This window comes from Bos javanicus, chromosome 19 (genome assembly GCF_032452875.1).
Source record: "Bos javanicus breed banteng chromosome 19, ARS-OSU_banteng_1.0, whole genome shotgun sequence".
NCBI classification, from domain to species: domain Eukaryota; kingdom Metazoa; phylum Chordata; class Mammalia; order Artiodactyla; family Bovidae; genus Bos; species Bos javanicus.
Window position 1 is genome coordinate 53,669,109 of NC_083886.1, and position 18,190 is coordinate 53,687,298.

Consider the following 18,190-nt stretch of genomic DNA (forward strand, 5'->3'; position numbering starts at 1 on the left):
AGTATTTTGGGATGCTTGCTGATTTATGGAGAAGATGGACATCTCTTTGGGTCATGAATTTGAAATACATGCACTCTGCAAGACCCACTGGCTCTACTCTCCACAGTTTTAAGAGCAGAGTGATTCCCATGAATTAAAGACAAACTCAATCTCTTCTGACTTCCCAGGCACCTCATCAGTGAGAGTGCTCAGCCCAAACAGATGGATTAGGACACTTGATCCAACGTAGATACAAATCCTTACCTCGGAAAATACCTCTACGACTTCAGCATTGCTGTGTTCTTTCTTGCCAGACATCAGCATCAATTTGTTCAAAAGCTCTTTCAGCTCTTCTAAAGAGTAGTCTCGCTTCTCCTCGTGGCCTCCCTGGCCCTCGGGAAGGATTAAATGCAGAACTGTGTCTGGGGAAATCTGTGGAACAGGGCACAGTCAGAGGTCGATTTGGGGAGGCAGAAACCCCCCGACGACAGCAGCCCGTTAAGAGCCTCCTGCAGCTGTGCCTGCGATGTGAGGCTCACCTTTTGGCCATCCGTGGGAGCCTTGATCACATAGATGCCTCTGCTGTTGATTGCTGTTGCCAGGGACAGGGACGAGAGCTCCACAGACCCATGACTCTCCTTCACTGTCTTCAGCCACTCGAGGTTCCGGGCAGAGTCACGCTGTCAGGACAGAAGGAGAGAAAATGGGCCGAAGCTTAGGCGTGATCTTCTTCCTGCCACTCTCTCCACCTCTACCTTCTAGGGACAGACACCTCCTTCCCTTCTCTGGCCCAGTGTGCCATCACCCACAGAGGAGGCGTCCCTCATCTGCTGCCCACCACTGCCACGGGCTTTGGCTCTCCCTCCTGGGTCACAGGCTGTTGCTGCAATGGCTGTTCCTCTGTGTTCCCACCCAGTGCCCTGGATACATGGACAGGGAGCGACAGGCATGAACTCAGCTCTCTGTGAGAAGCGGCCTTCAGCCAGGCCCCTAACCGGGGATAATGGTGGCTGCAACAAGCACGTGAGCTCTGTGAGCTCCTGCCATTCCTCTTCCGCTCCTTCACCCCTAGTGGGGCCTCAGCCACCCTGTTAGGCAAGTTATGAACTATAGGCTTGCTTGAACCCTGGTGCAGCTGATTTATGTACACGGAAATGTTTACTTTTCTGATTAAAAATGAATCTGTACCAATTGTGGAAAGTACGGAAAAATACCAAAATGTATATATAGCATATTAACTAACAACTACCCCCATTCAGAGAAAACCACTGGTAACATTTTAGCACATTTCCTTTCTATCTTTTTTCCCATGTATTTCCACTGGAGAGATCACTCTTATTTACATGCAGTTTTATATCCAGTTTTCTAACAATAGGACAGAGAAAGCACTTCCATTTGGGAAGAAAAACTGTTTTTAAACATCCGTTTAAAAGGCTGCATTAAAAACCTGCCATGTGAGTGTGCAGTTGTGCCACTAGTGTTTCTAAGTGACACTTCGTTAAACTTAACCTGCTCTGGAGCCAGAAATAAGACTCACCAGTTTCGTGGGCAGGTTGTGGTCATTATCCAGAGCCTTCCACAGCTCTTTCAGGTGTTGCACGAACTCATCAAAACCCGCACTGGTGTCCAGCTCATACAGCAGGGGCGCGTAACCCTGCACAGCATCGTGGAAGCAAGCTACCCGGTCCACATCAATGTCATTCTCCCCCGCAGAGATGGAGGCCAGGTCTACGAACACCTTCAGCTCGGTGATGCCTGGGGCAGAATGGGTAGATGAATGTAGGGCTCCCTGCGATGATAGGAGCCTCAAATTTGGAACAATGCTCCTTACTGATGCTATTCCTGGATAGTGCATTTTTTGGGTTTTCCCACTCTGCTTCAATAAGAACCTGGGGCACGTTTTCTTTTGCCATTTATGTTGTTGTTCAGCGGCTAAGTCGTATCCAACTCTTGCAATCCCATGGACTAGCCTGCCAGGCTCCTCTGTCCATGGGATTTCCCAGGCAAGAATACTGGAGTGTGTCACCATTTTCTTCTCCAGGAGATCTTCCTGACCCAGGGACTGAACCCGACTCTCCTGCTTGGCAGGCAGATTCTTTACCACTAAGCCACCAAGGAAGCCAACTCATTTATGTTGATACTACTGAACAAGACCTGACCTTACTGAACAACACCAATGTCTGGGCATTGCATAGGTTTTTTTGTGTGTGTGTGTACTATTTCATGTAATCCATGTAATATTGCCATTTCATTATTAAAAGTAAGCTTAGCTGGTAAATAACATGTTGACAGTCATCTACAACCAACGGCTGCTTACTAATCGAATGAAGCAGTGAAGCTGGGATGAGATGAGCACGCAGCCCATCCCCTGTCCCTGGACAGCAGGGCCATCCACCTTCCTTCTTTCCTGCCTCCTTCTTCCCTCCATGCATTAATTCTGCCAAAATCACCCAAGCCACAGAGCTAAAAAGACTGCCAAGCCTGTGTGCAATGATAAGTAGATGTGATTACGTCTAGAAGACAAGACTGCCTTGGCTTCTAGTAAAAAAAAAAAAAATTTCAAGCAAAGGAAAAAGCTAAAGGGACATAATTTTTTAAAAATGATTGCCTGCTGTTCACAGCGTGCATCCAGAGTGAGAAGGAAAAAAAAGTAGCCAAGGAAATGGCTTTTACAACACCAAATGAGTGATACTATCCTGATATAAATTCTACCTACAAACCTAGGCACACCTTGCACTTTTACCTAATGAATACAGATGAAAACTTGCTAAGAGACTAGAATTATTCCAATCACTAAAATAGAGAATTATGGGAGGTGATGGAGGGCTAATTATAGTTACAATTATAATCATATTATAAAATATAAACGTATTAAAACAATGTGTCATGTACCCTAAATTTACGTAATGCTATAAGGAAAATAGTGAGGTGAAAGTTGCTCGATCGTGTCCAACTCTTTGGCACCCCATGCACTATACAGTCCATGGAATTCTCCAGGCCAGCATACTGGAGTGGGTAGTCTGTCCCTTCTCCAGGGGATCTTCCCAACACAGGGATCAAATCCTGGTCTCCCACATTGCAGGTGGATTTCCTACCAGCTGAGCCACAAGGGAAGCCCAAGAATACTGGAGTGGGTGGCCTATCCCTTCTCCAGCAGATATCCCCAACCCAGGAATTGAACCGGGGTCTCTGCAATCGCAGGCAGATTCTTTACCAATTGAGTTATGAGGGAAGCCCTTATTTGTAAAATACATTTTAATTTAAAAAGTTTGAATGTAAAAAATGCAGAATATGATCAAGGGAGTGACTGCCCAGAAGTTCAGGAAGACCACCCCGTGAACCATCTAAATACTCTCCAGTCTTCTGGCCACCACAGTGACGGACTGTACCTCTGAGAGCCTCCTGGACCCAACTAATGAACTCCTTTCTCCGGGACAGCTCCTTCAGACACTGACACCGAGTCTCATCAATATCCTGCAGAAGCTTTTTGGCACGGACAATTTGCTGGTTGATACGGTCCAGTTTTTTGTGGCGAAAATTGTCCAAGACAGTCTAGAAAGTCATCAAAGAAAGCTGTCAAAGACAGTCTGTAAGACAAGGCAGTATGTGGGCTGAAACTGGCTCCTGGACCCCCAAGAAGAACTGTGCTGACCATCCCAATAGTCCCTCCCACCAAACTTCTAAAACTGACACTAGCAGTCACACTACTGGTAAACAAAGCTAAAAACAAAGCCCTTGGCATATTCAGGCATTGAATAAAATACAAATAACCCTGAAGGAAGCTGTGAAATCATCTTGCCCAGTTTTTCAAAGCCAGAGATCTGGGATCTCCCCACAGCTGCCCCACCCCCAACCCCAAGATGTCCCCAGTAAATAACTTACAAAGCTTAGTAAGGTGTGGAGAACACTGAAGTCACCAGTCAGGCCCAAATTCTCTTTGACCTCCAAGATGACCTTGGCTGAGTCGACAGCCTGATGCAGGTGATGGTATTCCTTGATCTGCTGGACTCGCTCCTTGATCCAGTCCTTCTGCTCTCTGGGATACACAGCCGACATGGTCTGGAGGTCTTCAGTTAGGTCGCTGTATTTATTCACAAAGTCCTTGAAGATGTCATCGATTTCCCCAAAGGTGACCTCCCCTGACTTCAGATCCTGATACAGTTTCGTAAACCTTTTGAAACAAGGACAATATAAACATTCATACACATCCTCAGGCTGAAATATCTCACTTTCCAAGTTCTCTTCTGGCTCACTCAGCTCCTGTGCAGCTTCTTCCCAGAAGATCTGGAAGATGTGACTGTCCTTTAGCAAATATGCATTTTTGGCCATTTCTTGGACTTCAGGGCTCAGGTTATAATGTGTTGTCCACTTCGAGTCAACGGGGGTGGCTGACAAAGTCACTGTCACAACTTGATTTAACTTTTTCCCACTGAGGTCTTCCGAATGTCTTTCAGCAATCTCTCCAAAATCCACTTTTGAAACCATAAGAGAACATCAAGTCAAACTCTGTTCACAATATCATTTTACTTTCCCAGTTTTCACTCCCCTTGCTGCTCTTAAGGAAATGCAAGTGAACACACTTGGTGCATTTGTTCTCAGTGAGCATTCCTAAATCTCCACCCTCGCCTTGCTCTTCAGTTTTCTTGACAAAGAAGGCTTTGCACCTTCTGGGTGAAGATGACCATTTGAAGTCTGCACATGTTTCCATTCCCTCCCCAAATCCTGCTGCAATGATAGAACTGAGATTGTTTTTCAAAAGCCATAAAGCAACAGGGCTGGGAAGTATAGCAAAGGAAACCACAGCAACAAAACTTTGGAACTTGAAAAGCAGATGTGCTGAGGGTAAATAATGTTTCAAGCCTGAGAACTTGGGGTCTTAGCCCATAGTGGGGAAACCTGAGATTCTGCCAGGCGTCTGTCATCACAGAATTTCCCACATGCACACATCCTGGCTGCATAGATGCTGGAATTTGGGTGATGAAATAAGGAGGATTGGGCTGAAAGTCTGCATAACAAGTCATCAAACAGGCTCATTTTCATCCCAACCCATTCCATCAGCAGGCTGATGGCACCTCCTCCACCCTGGCATGCAACAGGTAGTTTATATTCTAGAGAGGCTCTAGAGGGCTCACAGAGGGCTCTCTGGATTGGGGGGTTTCAGGTACATGGCGGAATAAAGGCATTTCCAGACACCTACACTTCGTCAGGAAGCTAACAGTTGGTATGTGCCACTAAATTTGAAAAGCTAGAAAGGAGAAGAGAGGACACAGGGAGTAGAAGGAAGGACTGGGGCTAGATACGCATCTTAGATGCTGAGAACCCTCCAGCCCTCATTGCTGTCTTGAGTCCTAGAGACCTGGCAGGCAGCGCTATATCTTCCAGGCAAGAGACTGGTGATCTGAGCAGCCCAAGAGAGAGGAGCTAAAGATACAGGCTATTTCAAAGCCTAGCCACCCCACCCGCAGAATCCCCCACCAGGGCGTTAGTCCCCCCTCTTAATATAAACATATAAAAAAGAATTCTAGACAAAGGAGTAAACCCTTAAACATGAAAAATAGACATTAAAACATACCAAGAGATAAAAGTAACTTGGAGGAAAGAGGAAACTCTTTAAGAAAAAGAAAATCTCTAAATCAAAAATACAAAAAATATTAGAAAGATATGATACTATCACCATGAACCAGAACAGGATAGTATGGAAAAAGGATCACTCAAAGCAAAAAGAGTTCTTGTAAATTAAATAAAAGAAAGAAGAAAAAGTAAAAAATTTAATGGCAAGCTTAGAAAGAAAACTTAAGAGATTGCTCAGAAAACAGAACAAAACAAGACATGGAAAATAGGAGAGAAAATATATGGAAGTTAGATGACTATTCCAGGAGCTCCAATATCCAACTGTAGATTCCAACAAAAGAAAAAGTAATCACTTAACTAACACAAGAAGCTTCCCCAAAACTCAAGGACTTGGAATTCTAGATTACAAAGACCCACTTCAGTATGCCCAGTACAGCAGATGGGAAAGAGATCCATTTCAAGGAACATCATTATGCCATTTCAGAATAAGGGGGACAAAAAAAAAAAAATCTCAAGAGCATCCAGGGAGAAAATATGTCATCCACAAAGGATGAGAATCCCAGATCAGATCATATCAGATCAGTCGCTCAGTCGTGTCCAACTCTTTGCGACCCCATGAATCGCAGCAATCCCAACCTACTCTAAACAGTGACCCCACAGAGACAATGGAGCCACAAACCCCAAATCCGGAAGGAAAGATCTGCACCAAACAACAGATCTCCTGTGAGGGCAGACATTTTCAGATAGGCAAGAACTCCCGGGCCCCTTACTCAGGAGAAACAGAGTGTGTATTTCACTAAAACACAGGAGGGAGAGCAGGGAGCCATAACACCCAGGATACAGATCCAGCTGAGAAGAGAGGCAAGATACCCCTAGGATAGCTTATCTCTGGTTTGGCAATATTCTATCTGAAAAAGCCAATGGATCTCCTTTGGAGGAAATTGTTGGTAAAGAGTCTGGCATTGAATTAAAAAAATAAATACATTGAAAACAAAGCATAGGACAAGATGAGAATTTTAAATCTAGAGAAGACAGTTTGCATAAGAAGTGGGAGAGAATAATGGCTCGGGTGTAAAGAGTGTATTTACAGAGTCATGACATTTAAACCCTGAAGGCTGATGAAATTATGATAAAATTGGAAGGAAGTGAGATTGGAAAGGCTATGTGTACAAGACAGAAATTGGAAAAACAAGGAAATCTAAACCCTAATTTTCCATAAATGATAATGTTTAAACCTGAAAAACCAAGAAACAGGCTATTTAGAGCTATGTCAGATAATTACCAAAGAATTTTTAACTTTATTAAAAATTAACACATTACAAAAAGCCTCCCCCCTCCAAGATAAAGGGCTGCTACTCTGATATGTTTTTAATCATATTATCCTTTGACCCTTCTCCCCTGCGGACCTTTCAATTTTGTTTATTTTAATGCTTTAAGAATATCACCTTTTATCACGTCTTTTACTCTCCCACACAACTTCAGGAGGGAGTCAACATTTGTCCTCTCTTTCTTTAGAGTGAATAGTTCAATCTTCCTCAGATTCAGCACTTTTTCCATAGGGTGTTTTTTGTCTTGGGCTAAAGAACTTTTACTCTCTGGAAAAAAAAAGAAAGGAAAGGAAGTCAGTAGAACAAAGAAATATCCACTTTGTGGCAAGCCATTGCTCGAACCTCCCGTGAGTGTGCTCCACATGCTGGGCTGTGTGGAGGGTGGTGTCAGAGCCTGTATGCATGGCTACTCCAAGATGTCCCGTGTCAGTCAGTAGGAATAAAAACAACCAGTACTCTAATGTGGTCAGTATTTGATCACTTCCCCTAATTTTCCAAATAGGGAAAGGAGTATGTCAAGGCTATATATTGTCACCCTGCTTCAGTCAGTCAGTCAGTCAGTTCAGTCGCTCAGTCGTGTCTGACTCTTTGCGACCCCATGAATCACAGCACACCAGGCCTCCCTGTCCATCACCAACTCCCGGAGTTCACTCAGACTCATGTCCATTAAGTCAGTGATGCCATCCAGCCATCTCATCCTCTGTGGTCCCCTTCTCCTCCTGCCCACAATCCCTCCCAGCATCAGAGTCTTTTCCAATGAGTCAACTCTTCGCATGAGGTGGCCAAAGTACTGGAGTTTCAGCTTTAGCATCATTCCTTCTAAAGAACACCCAGGGCTGATCTCCTTTAGGATGGACTGGTTGGATCTCCTTGCAGTCCAAGGGACTCTCAAGAGTCTTCTCCAACACCACAGTTTAAAAGCATCAATTCTTTGGCGCTCAGCTTTCTTCACAGTCCAACTCTCACATCCATACATGACCACAGGAAAAACCATAGCCTTGACTAGATGGACCTTTGTTGGCAAAGTAATGTCTCTGCTTTTCAATATGCAATCTAGGTTGGTCATAACTTTTCTTCCAAGGAGTAAGCGTCTTTTAATTTCATAGATGCAGTCACCATCTGCAGTGATTTTGGAGCCCAAAAAAATAAAGTCTGACACTGTTTCCCCATCTATTTCCCATGAAGTGATGGGACCAGATGCCATGATCTTCATTTTCTGAATGTTGAGTTTTAAGCCAACATTTTCACTCTCCTCTTTCACCTTCATCAAGAGGCTTTTTAGTTCCTCTTCACTTTCTGCCATAAGGAAGTCAGTAGAACAAACAAATATCCACTTTGTGGCAAGCCATTTCTCGAACCTCCCGTGAGTATGCTCCACATGCTGGGCTGTGTGGAGGGTGGTGCCGGAACCTGTATGCATGGCTACTCCAAGATGTCCCGTGACAGTCAGTAGGAATAAAAACAACCAGTACTCTAACGTGGTCAGTATTTGATCACTTCCCCTAATTTTCCTGAGGATTAGAAGCCATCCCCTGACAAGTTCCTGGAGAGAGAAGCCATCATAAAGATGAAAAAGATCACCTCTCCATAAGACACACAGGCAAAGAGAGATGCTTCTGAGCTCCTAACTCCTCAGGAGCCTGAAGTCCACATCTCAACGTGATACTTACTTAACTGCCAGATGTCAAGGAACCGATCCATGTGTTCTAGGATCAGCTCCAGGTGCCCAACTAAAATTGTTCCATTGATGAGGTCATTTGTAACTTCTGTGAACACAGAGCCTGCAGTGGCCATCAACTTCTTGCCTTCCTTGGTAATATTTGCTAATATTTCCTTGTTGGTTCCTGACCAAGTTAAGAAGAGAGTTAAAACGGTAGGCACCCCACTTCCTTCCCACTTTAATGGATTGCCAGTACCTCCTATTGCTCTGCCCCAACTTTCATATAATAAAGCAAACTCATTCTGTATTCCCAGGTATAATTCTCACATTCTTTAGAGGGCAGGATTTTCAAACATACTTAGTTTAACCACCAGAAATTTTCTTTCCCAGTAATATTAAGATCAAACATTTGGGTCATGTAATTAAAATCAAATACAGAAGCTTTATTCACAATTGCAAAATCTTGGAAGTACCCAAGATGTTCCTTAGTAGGTGACTGGACAAACCGTAGTCCACCCACACAACTGAATATTATTCAGTGGTTTAAGAAGTGCGCTACTAAAAGGAACCTTTGATGCATATCGTTAAGCAAAAGAAGCCAGTCTGAAAAGGCAACAGAGAGTATGATTCCAACCATGTCCCTTTCTGGGAAAAGGCACAACTGTATAGGAGAGGAGAGGGAAGGAATGAACTGCTGGAAACAAGGAAGTTTGAGGGCAGTGAAACTGTACCATAGGATATGGTAACAGTGGATGTACACGTTAAACATTTGTCAAATCCACAGGAAGTACAAGAGCAAACCCTAATGTAAACACTGGACTTTACTTATTCATAACATATCAATATTGGCTCATCAGTTAAAACAATGGTACTGAAGCAAGATGTTAATAATAGAGGAAATTGTGTGTGTTGAGTGGGTAGATACGGGAATACTCTGTACTTTCTGCTTAATTTTTCTGTCAACTTAAAACTGCTCTAAAATATGAGGTCCGCTAATTTAAAAGACAGAAATGGAATATTTTCAAGAGCGTAGCTTTTAATAGACAACAACAAAACAAGAAGAGCCAAGTCAATCTTCTTATTTGATAACTACAACAACTCTGGCATGAGAGGAACTTGGGTTTTTTGTTGTGTTTTTTTTTTAAGACCGTCTCAGTAATTAGATGAAATTGACACTCAAAATAATCTGTGGATTATTAGATCTGAACCTATGACTCACACATAAACCTGAATATAACATTTTTAGGGCATACACATTTCCCCTCTTTGGTCACAAACTCTGGGGTCATGGAGGGTAGGGGTGGGAGAATCAGGCAGTACTTAGTTTTTGCTAAGGTCACCAGTACTGGACTGGTGACCTTACATGGATCTCAGAATAATAAAGACAGGGCTTTAGATACAGACACACTGGGTTTGGATTTCAGTTCTTAACACTTATTATCGGCGAGACCTTAGGTAAGTCACATTACACTCTCCACCTCAGCTCTTGGTCTGAGGTTACTATGTCAGCCCAGTAGCTGTTAGTATAGCAGTTTATTTCATCAATGGTGGCTTTCAGTGTTAGTTCTCAATTATAATACAAGATACTCTGAGCCTTCCTGGGTCTGTCCATCCAAGCTGCTTCATTTGGCAAACATCAACCCGATCTAACTGACTAACAGATCAAATACTCTGCCGCCAATCTTGAGTCAGGAGGTACCACTGGACAGATGCTCCAAGCACCCTCCATGAACATACCATATAACTTGAAGAGGTGCTTGATGTCTGGCCACGTGAGCAGGTGATTCAAAACCCCACCCATGTCCTCTACAAACTCCCCTCTACTTGTTGGCCAGGACTTGGTGATCACAGCAGACACAAGGTTGCCACATTTTTGCAAGTCATTATAAGAGATTTTCCCAAGGATGCTGGTTTGAGACTATAAAAAGATGAATAGAGAGAGGGATATTTAGAAGGTTATATGGTTGATTTACTTTTTAATAAAGAAGCAAATTACCTACCCAACAGCATTTCAGAAGTCTCTCATAACTAGTTTTACAATGCGTCAAAAAGCCAAAAGAGTAAATAAAATACTTAACTTTTCTGAGGGCATTTCCATTTTCCTGTCCACTGTCTCCTTAAGATTGAACATTGGGGATGTGGAAACAGTTAGCCACAGACAGATACTGACAGAACCCACAAATTACCCCCCTCTTCTCTCGCTCAGTGCCATTTTTCTTGGAACTTTCACATTATTAAAAACATTAAACATAATACTGCGGCTGCTAAGTCACTTCAGTCCGACTGATGTCCGACTGATGTGCAGCCCCACAGACGGCAGCCCACCAGGCTCCCCCGTCCCTGGGATTCTCCAGGCAAGAACACTGGAGTGGGTTGCCATTTCCTTCTCCAATGCATGAAAGTGAAAAGTGAAAGTGAAGTTGCTCAGTCATGTCCAACTCTTAGCGACCCCATTTGGTATTATTAACTCTAATTATTTTAAAGTTGCCTACAAACAACACACATTTTAATTCTCTTCCTAAGTGAACTGATAAAATCTTTTCAACTCTAAACATTTTTCTTCCATAATGCTTTGTTAACCTTTGGGGTCTTTTACTGCATGGTAAGCAAGTGATAAAGCTAAGGGTGGGTGAGTGGCAATGATAATAATGAGGCATTTAGGAAAAGCCTGCAAGATTGCTGGAGATTACATGTGAGCTGCTATGATGCAAAACAGCAGCAGGAAGCTGAGCAGCATTTCACAGAAGGGGTATAGTACTGGATTTCAGGGTGGGGAGGGGTTGCCCAGAGCCCATTCTTTGCTTGGGTGCAGAGCCTCGGAACCAGCAGTGCTTAATAGCCTTTGGCTGGTGATGTCAGAAAGCAAGTATGCATCCAAATGCGGTTCTGAGTGGGAAAGGTTGTTCACCTGGCAGACCGAGCCCACGGCTTCAATGGCACACATCTCAAAGCATTTCGCCACACTGTCTTCTGCACCTGCAGCAACCCAGTGAGAGCTGCAGAAGGCCAAAATCCGGGAGAGAGGCATCTCCTGCAAGACGGGAAGACGAGGGTGTGAGAGCTTAGGGGTGCGACAGTCTCAGACCCTGTGCAATGCAAACACCCTAGTAATTTTCACTTTCCTAGTGTCGTATCAGCTCCCTATTACTGTGGCCTTCTTCCCATCCCATGAGAAGCATGTCCTCCATGCTTCTAACCATTAGACCAAAAGGGCCAAAATAACCTACTTAGCAGAAAAAGCATCCGGCACAGCAGCTTGCAAAAAGCAAGTGAAACTGAAAGTGAGAGTCGCTCAGTTGTATCCGACTCTTTGCGACCCCATGGACTATACAGCCCATGGAATTCTCCAGGCCAGAATACTGTAGTGAGTAGCCTTTCCCAAGGGATCTTCCCAATCCAGAGATTGAACCCAGGTCTCCTGCATTGGAGGCAGATTCTTTACCAGCTGAGCCACAAGGGAAGCTCAAGAATACTGGAATGGGTAGCCTATCCCTTCTCCAGCGGATCTTCAGGACTCAGGAATCAAACCAGGGTCTCCTGTATTGCAGGCAGATTCTTTACCAACTGAGCTATCAGGGAAGCCCACAAAACATGGGTAAACTTTTTAAAAAGATTTCTTCCTTGCTTCTCTTTTTCCTAAAAAGATCCATTTAACAATTACATATAAGACTCATGTGTTTTTAAAAAGCTGAATCTTCTAGGGTCACAGGCCTCAATTAAAAATGGAGAGCACTTTTGTGTTTTCCCCCAGTTGTCACTGGGTTAACAGGGCTCTTGTCACCAACAGGCCTCTTAGAGCAAAGAGCACATAGGCTTAGTTAGTGCCTATTAGAGCTTCACACAAGCCAAAGTTCCCCTGGTGGCCAGAAACTGTGCCCTTATTCTTCTCTAGGATACCATCTGTGGTCGAACTATTAAGGCTGAATCAGAAACAGTCACCTGAACCCCAATCCCTGTCCATTCAAATGCAGTCATCACAGGTACTGGATAGTCCACGTGGTCTGGTTCCAAAAAGAACATCCCCTGCCTTTCAGTACCTGTTTGAGCCTCCCTGCCATGTCCCCCAGCAAGGATTCCTTCCAATCATACTCCACGGGGAAGTTTATTTCCACCAGTCGCCTCCAGACCTGCAAAATCCACAAGTAAGGGACAGCCAGTAAGACAGCTAGATGCCACCGTGGAATTCTATGAAAGAAGACAATTATGGTAAGACAAAGAGCACAGTGCTTTGAGGACACGCTGGTTCAGACTCATTTTTGTCCAGTTGTCTGCTGCGTCAGTGGTAAATCAGGGCAACCCACTTTAGCCTTATAAAACAGAGGGTCCTGAGGGGGCTGGGTCACCACTAAGGTCCACTACTGCTCTTCGTCCAGAAAGGATTTCCCTCCACTGTTTTAATTTCAAAGAATTTCAAACTTTAGAGAAAGTTGCAATAACAGCATAAGGACACTCATACCTTCAGCTAGACTCCCCAACATTTAAAGTGGCTGCTCTGTCTCTTTCTTTTTTGTGCTCCCTTTAGTCTTTCTAGAAACAGGCACTGTCTCTGCTGAACCAGAGTTGCAGATGCCATGCCCCTTGGCCCTTGCGCAGGCATTCCCAACCCCATGGCCCTTCTACTACACACAGTAGTACAGGTGTCACTCTGAGGCCCGTTCACTCAGGTGACATCTTCCTCATCTTTCTCCCTGCCCACATTTTGCCATTGTTCACTAGTCAACTGACTGGGTCCAGGGTCCAACTGAGGGACACACGGCATTATCATGTCTCCTTTCTAGAGGAGTTCTCCAGCCTTTTCTTTCTTCCTTTATGACAGTGAAAACATTTTTTTGCTTTCCCGTTATGGTTTATTACAGGATACTGAAGGTAGTTCCTTGTGCTATATAGTAGGATCTTTTTTATCTATTTTATACATAATAGTTTGTATCTGTTAATACCAAACTCTTTAATTATCCTTCCCCCACCTCCTTTCCCTTTTGGTAACCAACAGGTCTATTCTCTATGCCTGTGGGTTTATCTCTGTTTAATAAATAAGTTCATTTGTGTTTTATTTTCAGTTCAGTTCAATCGCTCAGTTGTGTCTGACTCTTTATGACCCCATGGACTGCAGTACACCAGGCTTCCCTGTCCATCACCAACTCCTGGAGCTTGCTCAAACTCTTGTCCATCGAGTCGGTGATGCCGTCCAACCATCTTATCCTCCATCATCCCCTTCCCCTCCTGCTGTCAATCATTTCCAGCATCAGGGTTTTTTCCAATGAGTCATCGCATCAGGTGGCCAAAGTATTGGAGCTTCAGCTTCAGCATCAGTGCTTTCAATGAATATTCAAGTCTGATTTCCTTTAGGATTGACTGACTTGATCTCCTTGCTGTCCAAGGGACTCTCAACAGTCTTCTCCAACACCATAGTTCAAAAGCATCAATTCTTTGGCATTCAGCTTCCTTTCTGGTCCAACTCTCACATCCATACATGACTACTAGAAAAACCATAGCTTTAACTATACGGACCTTTGTTGGTAAAGTAATGTTTCTGCTTTCTAATATGCTGTCTAGGTTGGTCACAGCTTTTCTCCCAAAGAGCAAGCATCTTTTAATTTCATGGCTGTAGTCACCATCTGCAGTGACTCTGGAGCCCAAGAAAACAAAGTCTGCACTGTTTCCATTGTTTGCCCATCTATTTGCCATGAAGTGATGGGACTGGATGCCATGATCTTAGTCTTTGGAATGTTGAGTTTTAAGCCAGTTTTTTCACTCTCCTCTTTTACTTCATCAAGAGGCTCTTCAGTTTCTCTTTGCTTTCTGCCATAAGGGTAGTGTCATCTGCATATCTGAGGTTATGATATTTGTGTTGTATTTTAGATTCTGCATGTAAGTGATAGTATTTGGTATCTGCCTTTTTCCATCTGACTTACTTCACTTAATATGATAATCTCTAGTATGATACTAGAGATTACTCATTTCCATTACTTATTTTGATATTCAAATTGCCTCAGATTTGGCTAGTGAGAGCCCCCCAAGGCTAGCTTCTGTTTCCTTTTTTTTTTTTTTAATGTAATAATCTTAGATGAACAGAAATATTGCAAAGATAGTACAGAGACTTCCAATGAACCCGACTGCTAACACTTTACGAAGCCATAGTACAGTTGTGAAAACCAAGAAATTAGCATTGATAGATTATCATCCGGAGAAGGCAATGGCAACCCACTCCAGTACTCTTGCCTGGAAAATCCCATGGATGGAGGAGCCTGGTAGGCTGCAGTCCATGGGGTCTCGAAGAGTTGGACACGACTGAGCAACTTCACTTTCACTTTTCACTTTCATGCATTGGAGAAGGAAATGATAACCCACTCCAGTGTTCTTGCCTGGAGAATCCCAGGGATGGGGGAGCCTGGTGGGCTGCTGTCTATGGCGTTGCACAGAGTCGGACACAACTGAAGTGACTTAGCAGCAGCAGCAGCAGATTATCATCACCAAAGCCACTAACTTTATTTGGATTTTACCACTTTTTCCCACAATCATTCTTTTGCCCTCCAGGGTATATCCTAGGATATCACCTGGGTCCTGTCTGCTTGTGAAATGTCACCACTTGATTTCAAGTACTTTTACTTTATGGTAATACACGGTGTTTCAGGCTGGCCTTGCACTTCTTCAGCCCCACCTTTAGAATCTGCTGTTCTTTCCAGAGGCACAGGGGTTTTTCTGTTTTGTGTTAGAGGGAATGGCACTTAGAAGCCATGGCTGGGTGTGCTCACAGACCTGGGTGTCACCATCTCTAGGCCCTTTCAGTGGATGGAGCTAGGAAACGTTGCTTTTTACATCATGAGTTCACACTACACCTCTAGCTCTTTTCAATAGGCCTCCTTTCCCCTCCCCTGCTCCACATGTTCCCTCCTCCAATGAGAAAGAGCCCAAGCTTCCAACAGCAGCAACCCCTGTGTCCATCTGCCCAGCCTTACAGTACACACAACAAAGCTTCAGACTTGCTACACTCATTCCACTCCCAACTACAAAACTTCCAAACCAAGTGCAAGATTTATGTATGTTTTTTCTGTTTTGACCTTAGACTCTGTCCCTGTGAGGGTGAGTGGTCAGAGTTCTGGGCTCTGAAGTGAAGTGTTAGTTGCTCAGTCGTGTCCAACTCTGTACGGCCCCATGGACTGTAGCCCACAGGTTCCTCTGTCTATGGAATTCTCCAGGCAAGGATACTGGAGTGGTTGTCATTCCTTTCTCCAGGGGATCCTCCAACCCAGGGATCAAACCCAGGTCTCCTACATTGCAGGCATATTCTTAATCATCTGAGCCAGAATACTGATGCTCTGGGCTCTGGGTGTTCACATCAATGATCTTCTCCCCTTGGTGTGGACAGGTAATATATCTGAATAAGACTGAGATGTGGTGAGAGTTATCTGTTTTTGTTCATACACAGTTTCAGTGATGTGATTTTATGATGATCTCATTAAAGTATCCCTGGAAGACAACAGCCTAAGTCAGAGGGCCACTTGCTTGGTTTGTTCATGGCACTTTCTAGAACTATGTCCTGGAGCCAATAGCTTTAGGCCCTTCCTCCTCCTCCTCCCCAGCATAAGATTCTGTCCGCATCTCAGTTTCTGGAAGCCCTCCCTGCCTCCCAACCTTTTGGGTCTGATTTCTAATTTCCTCACCTTCAGCTGCCGCTCAGCCCAGTTTCCCTTTCATGGAGGCCTTGCTCTCATCTTATTTTCTACTGTCAACATCATAACCTGACCCATAGCCTCAGTACAGCATCAGACGCGAATGCCCTTCCCCACCAGCCACCATGTCCCAACAAGCTCTGTCTCCCCATCCCGCTGCCTCACCACTGATGTGGGGACCACAGTCCACCCACCAGGGAGCCCATGCTCTCAGTCCTGTTAGGGCAGCAGCTGTCCATTCTGCAGAGGAGACCCCTGTGTCCCCTGCACTGGACTGGCTTACCTCAATCTCCTTGCTGTAAGCGAAGGTGACAGATGAACCAGTCTGGAATATGCTCATTGTAAACATTTTCCGAAGCCAAGATTTTGTAGCAGCGAGGGTCCCCTGGAAGACCGTTTTTACTGAATTCTTCTTTCCAGTTTCATTTCCCAGCCCTGCTGCTGAATCCTGTCACCACAAGAGAGAGACGGAGTTGAATCAACCCCACATGGCAAACCCAAAGCATCATCCAGATACTTTTCCACCCGCCTCTGCGGCTGACGCCACCTGAGCACCCAGCAGAGCCTGCACATTCACAGAACTTTCATTTCCCCGGTGTTTCAGGTTCACTCTGGGTGGACAGCATGGGAGTCGAGGTAGGAGAAGCACAGGCGTGGATGCCCCCTCAAGTGACCCCAGGCAACTATAACAGAGGCGATGCTGCCTCACCAACCAGTAGACCTCCTGGACTCTGAGTGGAGAAAGGCTGACAGACAAGGGAGAAGGGTGCACCACGGGCTCAGAGCTTCCAGCAGCTCAGAGAGCCAAGCTCGTGAAAACCCTGTCCCCGACTGACATGCTAGGGCCAGGAGGAAACCCAAATCCCTACCCTGGTTCTCTTTCCTTGAGGTTCTCCATTCATTCCCACCCCCTGAAAAGCCCCTTTTCCCGGGGGTTGAGGGCTCTAGGGATAGGGATTCCTCTTTCCTGTTCTCCTTCCCTTTCTCATCAGAAGCATCTTTACCACAAAGTGGATACAGCCATCAGCTCCACTTAGAAAGAGGCCTCTCCCAGTTCTGATGTGTATTCTCTTTTGCTTCAACCAAGTCCCACAGATTGTGTAAGTGCCAAGGCCCCCCAAACTGGATCTGCTGGTGTCACTCCCTCCTTCCAGAGATGGTGGGCCCAAGGGCTAGAGACATCATAGTGAGGCTGCTGCCCAAGGAGCTGATTGCTAAGTGGGAGACCAGTACAATCAGTAAACAGGGCAAGTAACAAGATAGGAAAGGCACATATAGGGTGCTGGGGACTTCCCAACAGCTCAGATAGTAAAGAATCTGCCTGCAAAGCAGAAGACCCAGGTTTGATCCCTGGGTCAGTAAGATCCCCTGGAGAAGGAAATGGCAACCCTTTCCAGTATTCTTGCCTGGAGAATTTCACAGACAGAGTAGCCTAGTAGGCTACAGTCCATGGGGTTGCAAAGAGTCAGACACGACTAAGCAACTAACACATAAAGGGTGCTGTATCCAGTCTTGGGTGTGTTTGTGGGGGCAGGTTCTCCCCTGAAAGATTCAGGGAGCTCTGGGCAGAGTGTGAGGGGTAGGCTGGGTTATGTGTGGGCAGGGGTCCAGCTATCCTGGGAGAATAGCACACAGGATATGGGTGGTGTGGGCCAGCAACAGTTCTCAGCTGAAAATGGGACATGCTGGCCCAAACTGAAAGTCACCAAATGGGCCAGCAACTTCTCCAATGATCCAGAAACTTTGGCAGGGTGTGCACGCCATCTGCAATCTGCCCTAGCCTAGACCCAGGCTCCATCTCCAGCCAGGCTAGCCTACCTGCAGAGCAGCAGGATCCTCTCCTCCCTGACACGCACATGCTGCTCTCTCACTCTGTGCGAACGCCAGCCCCTGCAAAGGCCCCGTGTTCCCAGGGCACCTTATGGACATTCCAGTTTAGTGTTAACCCACTGTGCTGCAATTATGTGCTCACTGGACTGCCC

The 18,190-nt window shown here is 45.1% G+C and overlaps 1 protein-coding gene across 5 annotated transcripts in view; it reads right to left on the bottom strand.

The window, feature by feature from the left end:
* LOC133232779 (E3 ubiquitin-protein ligase RNF213-like) overlaps positions 1-18,190 on the bottom strand; it is a 120,286-nt gene that overhangs the window by 55,449 nt on the left and 46,647 nt on the right. For 4 of the 5 annotated variants that reach the window (XM_061392629.1, XM_061392628.1, XM_061392626.1 and 1 more), the window contains 11 exons: positions 16,492-16,656; positions 12,576-12,665; positions 11,447-11,569; positions 10,276-10,456; positions 8,549-8,722; positions 6,996-7,145; positions 3,862-4,451; positions 3,369-3,531; positions 1,517-1,734; positions 519-659; positions 244-411 (listed from right to left, as the gene is read on the bottom strand). In XM_061392629.1, coding sequence (XP_061248613.1) covers positions 244-411; positions 519-659; positions 1,517-1,734; positions 3,369-3,531; positions 3,862-4,451; positions 6,996-7,145; positions 8,549-8,722; positions 10,276-10,456; positions 11,447-11,569; positions 12,576-12,665; positions 16,492-16,656 — 2,163 coding nt within the window. Of the gene's footprint in view, positions 1-243; positions 412-518; positions 660-1,516; positions 1,735-3,368; positions 3,532-3,861; positions 4,452-6,995; positions 7,146-8,548; positions 8,723-10,275; positions 10,457-11,446; positions 11,570-12,477; positions 12,529-12,575; positions 12,666-16,491; positions 16,657-18,190 lie in introns of those variants that run through there. The other variant, XM_061392630.1, reaches the window with a different exon arrangement.